At 46.5% G+C, this 6,224-nt stretch overlaps 1 protein-coding gene across 1 annotated transcript; it reads right to left on the bottom strand.

The window, feature by feature from the left end:
• Positions 1-3,396: 3,396 nt before the first annotated feature.
• On the bottom strand, positions 3,397-5,124 carry LOC138869701 (uncharacterized). The gene is made up of 3 exons (XM_070147347.1): positions 4,706-5,124; positions 4,139-4,624; positions 3,397-3,778 (listed from the first exon to the last, which is right to left on the bottom strand). Exons 1-3 carry the CDS (start codon positions 5,122-5,124, stop codon positions 3,397-3,399), a joined length of 1,287 nt encoding a protein of 428 aa, XP_070003448.1.
• Between the last annotated feature and the right edge of the window lie 1,100 nt (positions 5,125-6,224).

The raw sequence follows: 6,224 nt of genomic DNA, 5'->3' as shown, positions 1-6,224 counted from the left end.
CCTCGATAACACCAAAAAAAGCTCCAAACCAAATATTTAAGAACTTTAAAATCCTTAAGGAATCAACTTTTACTACTAGGTACCAAAACGCTCCCGGGTCATCCAAAACCCAAGTCCAAAATCATCATATGAACCTGTTGAAATCTTCAAATCCAGATTCTGAAGTCGTTTACTCAAAACGTTGACCGAAGTCAAGCTTGGCCTTTTAAGCCAACCTTAAGGAATCAAGTGTTCCGATTTCAACCCAAACTCTTCCAAATCCCGAACCAACCATTCCCGCAAGTGATAAATCAGTAAAAGCAAGCACGAGAAGTCTTATCTAAGGGAAAGGGGTTCTAAAAAGCAAAATGACCAGTCGGGTCGTTACATTCTCCACCTCTTAAACAAATGTTCGTCCTCGAACGGGTTTAGATTCATACCTAAAGTGCCGAATAAGCGTGGATATCTACTCCGCATGTCCTCCTCGGACTCCCAGGTCGCCTCATTGACTGGTTGACCCCTCCACTAGACCTTCACCGCATAAATCCTCTTGGATCTCAACTGGCGCTCCTGTCTATCAATAATGGCAACTGGCTCCTCCTCATAGCCCAAGCTCTCATCTAGCTGAATAGTACTGAAGTCTAACACATGAGACAAGTTGACGTGATACTTCCGAAGTATAGATACGTTAAAACTAGATGGACTCCTGATAATCTGTGTGGTAGAGCAAGCTCATAAGCAACCTCCCCAACTCGCCTCAACACCTCGAATGGGCCTATAAACCCGGGGCTCAACTTGCCCTTCTTCCTGAATCCCATAATACCCTTCATCGGCAAGAATTTCAATAGAACCTTCTCACCGACCATGAATGATACATCATGCGCCTTCTGATCTGCGTAACTCTTCTGTCTGGATTGTAATGTGCGAAGTCTTTCCTGAATCAACTTTACCTTTTCCAAGGCATCTTTCACCAAGTCTGTACCATATAACTTAGCCTCACCAGGCTCAAACCACCCGATAGGAGAACGACATCGCCGACCATATAAAGTCTCAAAGGTCGCCATCTCAATGCTGGACTGATAGCTATTGTTGTAAGCAAACTCGACCAAAGGAAAGAACTGATCCCACTGCCCTCCAAAGTCAATCACACAGGCTCTAAGCATGTCCTCCAAAATCTGGACTGTCTGCTCTGACTGCCCATCAATTTGCGGGTGAAATGATGTGCTAAGCTCTATCCGGGTCCCCAACTCACTTTGTACGGCTCTCCAGAAATGAGAAATAAACTGAGGGCCTCTATCTGATATGATGGAAACATGCACACCATGCAACCGAACTATCTCTCGAATGTAGATTTGAGCCAACCTCTATGATGTATAAGTAGTCACAATCGGAATAAAGTGTGCTGACTTAGTCAACCTGTCAACAATGACCCACACTGCATCAAACTTCCGCAAGGTCCGCGGCAACCCAACTAGGAAGTCCATAGAAATGCGCTTCCACTTCTACTCAGGTATAGGCAGCTGCTGAAGTAGGCCACCTATCCTATCGTGTTCATACTTAACCTGCTGGCAATTCAAACACCTAGCCACATACTCTACTATGTCTTTCTTCATCTGCCGCCACCAATAATGATGCCTCAAGTCACAATACATCTTCGTAGCACTCGAATGAATGGGATATTGTGAATTATGTGCCTCCTCTAGATCCTCTCCCTCAGACCATCAACATCAGGACACACAAGTGACCCTGGAGTCGCAGAACACCATCCTCGCCAATAGAAACCTCCTTGGCACTACCCTATAGCACCGTCTCTCTGAGAACTGCCAAATACGGATCATCTAACTGTCGAGCCTTGATCTTCCCCAAAAGTGAAGGCTGAGCAACAACACATGCGAGAACTCGGCCGGGCTCTGAGATTTCCAACCTCACAAGTTTGTTATCCAAGGACTGAATGTCCAAAGCTAGCGGCCTCTCCTCTGCTGAAATAAATGCCAAGCTACCCATACTCTCTGCTTTCCTGCTTAAGGCATCCGTAACCACATTTGCCTTGCCCGGATGGTAAAGAACGGTGATGTCATAATCCTTTAGTAACTCCAGCCATCTATGCTGCCTCAAATTAAGATCCCTCTACTTGAACAAATGCTGCAAGCTACGATGATCAGTGTAAACCTCAAAGGACACCCCATATAGATAATGCCTCCATATCTTAAGAGCATGAACAATCGCTGCTAACTCCAAGTCATGCACAAGGTAGTTCTTCTGACGTGAAGCATACACAATAACTCGCCCATCCTGAATCAACACACATCCCAAGCCAATGCGTGAAGCATCATAATATACCATATGTATCCCCGAACCGGAAGGCAACACAAGAATCGGTGTTGTAGTCAAAGCCGTATTGAGCTTCTGAAAGCTCGCCTCACAATCATCGGACAAACAGAAAAGAGCACGCTTATGGGTCAATCTAGTCAGAGGTGACGCAATAGATGAAAATCCCTGCACGAATCGATAGTAATAACCTGCTAACCCTAGGAAACTCCTGATCTCAGTCACTGAAGTAGGACGTGGCCAATTCTGAACTGCCTCAATCTTCTTGGAATCCACCTTAATACCCTCTCCCGACACAATATGCCCCAAGAATGCTACTAACTCTAGCCAAAACTCACACTTGGAGAACTTAGCATACAGCTTCTACTCTCGTAAGATCTGTAGCACTACTCTCAAATGTTGCTCGTGCTCTCCCAGGCTACATGAGTATATCAAGATGTCGTCAATGAAGATGATAACAAAGGAATCAATATAAGGCCTGAACAACATGTTCATCAAGTCTATAAACGCTGTTGGGGCATTAGTCAAGCCAAAGGACATCACTAGAAACTCATAATGACCATACCTAGTACGGAAAGCAGTCTTTGGAACATCTGAGTCTCGAATCTTCAACTGATGGTACCCCGATCTCAAGTCGATCTTAGAGAACACCCTAGCACCCTGCAACTGGTCAAACAAATCATCAATGCGCGACAACGGATACTTGTTCTTGATGGTAGCCTTGTTCAACTGGCGGTAATCAATGCGCATCTGCATGGTCCCATCCTTCTTCTTTACAAACAACACTGGTGCACCCCAAGGTGACACACTTGGTCTAACAAACCCCTTTGATAACAACTCTTCAAGCTGCTCCTTCAACTCCTTCAACTCTTTCGGAGTCATACGGTACAGTGGAATAGATATGGGCTGGGTACCTGGAGCCAAATCAATACAGAAATCAATATCACGATCCGATGGCATGCTAGGAAGGTCAGAAGGAAACACATCAGCGAACTCCCGGACTACTGGAATTGAATCAATCATCGGAGGCTCTGCAGTGGTGTCCCGAACATAAGCTAGATAAGCGAAACAACCATTCTCCACCATATGTCAAACCTTCAGAAAGGAGATTACCCGACTAGATGTATTAACTAAGGAACTCTTCCACTCCAACCTTGGCAACTCTGGCATTGCTACTGTAACAGCCTTGGTATGGCAATCAAGGACAATGTGATATTGGGATAACCAATCCATGTCTAGGATGACCTCAAAATCGGTCATATCAAGTAACAAGAGATCTGCTCTAGTCTTGAAACCATAGAATGTGACCATACAAGACCGGTAGATCCGATCCACAACCACAGAATCGCCCACTGGAGTGGACACATGAACGGGAGTACCCAAGGGCTCACAATGAATATCCAAAAAATGAGCAAACAGAGATGACACATATGAGTAGGTAGACCCTGGATCAAATAGCACTGAAGCATCCCTACCACAAATAGAAATAATACTTGTAATAACGGCATCTGAGGCTAATGCATCTAGTCTGGCTATAATGGCATAGAATCTGGCTGGAGTGTCGGCTGGCTAGCCTCTACCTAAATGAGCAGTAGCTGGCTGACCTCTCCCTGTCTGGCCTCCACCTCTAGGACGGCCCCTACCAGTTTGTCCCCCACCTCTGGGAGGCTGGGCAACTGGTGCTGAAATCATGGGCTGCTGACCCTACTGTACTACCTTGCCCGGAAGTGTGGGGCAGGTCCTCTTCATATGACCCAAATCTCCACACTCGTAACAACCTCTCGGGACCATAGACTGTTGTCCTGAAGTCTGGTCCTAATGGCCTGAATACCCACTGGAGGAACTCTGAATAGCTGGTGGGCGGTAAGAACTCTCTAGTATGACGCTGAAATAAGGGCGCGCTGGAGCATCTCGAGGAGGTAGTGGTGCTGAGTATGGGGGCCTGCTGGGCTGACCCCTCCCAAACTGACCTCTGCCCCTAGCCGAGGCACCTCTAAACTCTCTAGAGAATCGGGCCCTCTTGTCTTGCTGCGACTGCTCTCTACCTCTCAGATGGTAGCCATCAATCTTCCGAGCAATCTCCACTACTAGCTGATAAGGAGTGCCCATCTCCACCTCTCGGGCCATGTTGGCCCTAATGCCAGAATGCAACCCTGCAACAAACCTCGGTACCCTCTCTGCTTCAGTGGGAAGTATCATCAGTGCGTGGCGGGATAACTCAAAAAACCTCACCTCATAGTCGGTCACGGACATTTGATCCTGCTCAAGCTGCTCGAATTGATACCGTAGCTCTTCCCTCTTAGAGGGTGGAATATACCTGTCCAGGAACAACTGTGTAAGTTGACCCCAAGTGATAGGAGGAGAACCTGCTGACCTGCCAAGAACATACGACTGCTACCATTTATGGGCCCTGCCCTCAAGCTGGAAAGTAGTGAAGTCAACCCCATGAGACTCCAATATCCTCATGTTGTGCAGTTTGTCCCTGCACCTAACAATGAAATCCTGAGCATCCTCATGTCGCTCACCCCCGAAGATAGGAGGGTGCAGCCTGGTCCATCTATCCAATAACTTCTGCGGATCACCATCCGCAGCTGGTCTGGCTCGGGTACCACTGCAACAACTAGCTGATCCCCATCCGCGGGTAATGCACCCGGAGTACACTGCAGCTACATGACCAGAAGCCTGAGCAGTAGGGGTCTGTGCTCTCCCTCCTGCCTCTGATGTAGCTGGATCCGCTGGAAATAAACCAGCCTGAGTCACGGTGTCCATGAACCATAACATACGGCCCATGACCTCTTGGAAACCCAGTGCTGTCATGAAGTCCACCGGGGTAGGCTCAGCTGCGGGCACCTCTCCCTACTCCTCAACGATAGGATCTCTTGCAGGATCCGTTGGCGGTGCTACTAGAATAACTCTGAGATTCCCTCCTCCCTTACCTCGGGCCGGTGCCCTCCCACGGCCTCTGCCTCGGCCTCTAGCAACGGGGGGATCAGCTCCTCCCGGGTCTGGAACATCTGTCGTGCGTGTCCTCACCATCTGTGAGAGAATAGAAGAGGAAAATTTAGTAACCACTACACAATAGGAAATGAATAAAGAGTAGTTTCCTAACACCCTATAGCCTCTCGAAGATAAATACAGACGTCTCTGTACCGATCCACAAGACTCTATTAGGTTTGTCTATGACTTGTGAGACATACGTGAACCTAGTGCTCTAATATCATGTTGTCACGACTCAAATTCCATGGTGGCTTGTGATGGCGCCCAACACCGTTGTTAGGCCAGCCAACCCTAATTAGCTAGTGAGTTCTTAATTATTTTACCAAAACAATCCCATTATTTACTTAACTTAAATCTAAAGCAAGTGATAACTAGAATTTCATAATGACAGATATATAACCCAAAAGAATAGTCTTACCAATGTGTGTGCCAGGAACTAGTGTTACAAGTACTAGGGCAACTAGTAGAATATACAAAAGAATGTAACTATCCTATTGCCTGAAACAGAATAGACAGTAATAACAAAAGAAAAGACTTCGGCATGCTGCTGAATGGCGCAGAAGGAGGCAACTCACCGCGGAATCTCGGGTGGGTATCAGGAACGTGCGCCGGAGTAGTAGCTAGATGTACCTGCCTCAGAACCTATACAATTAAGTACATAAGCATAGTATAAGTACATGAACAATATGTACCCAGTAAGTATCCAGTCTAACCTCGAAGAAGTAGTGACGAGGGGTCGACTTGACACTTACTAGGGTCAAAATAATATAATTAAAGTGTTATGCTAAGCATGGATGTCATGAATAAATAATAATTTAAGCAGGGAGTGATAGTTTCTTTCCTAGATAATATCACATATAACCATTTACATTTCAGGGCATTTAACACGGTTCAAATCACAAAGAGTACCGAGCAAGAAG

The sequence above is a fragment of the Nicotiana sylvestris genome, chromosome 5, assembly GCF_000393655.2.
Source record: "Nicotiana sylvestris chromosome 5, ASM39365v2, whole genome shotgun sequence".
In the NCBI taxonomy this organism is placed as follows: Eukaryota; Viridiplantae; Streptophyta; class Magnoliopsida; order Solanales; family Solanaceae; genus Nicotiana; species Nicotiana sylvestris.
This window is presented reverse-complemented; position numbering and strand designations above follow the sequence as displayed.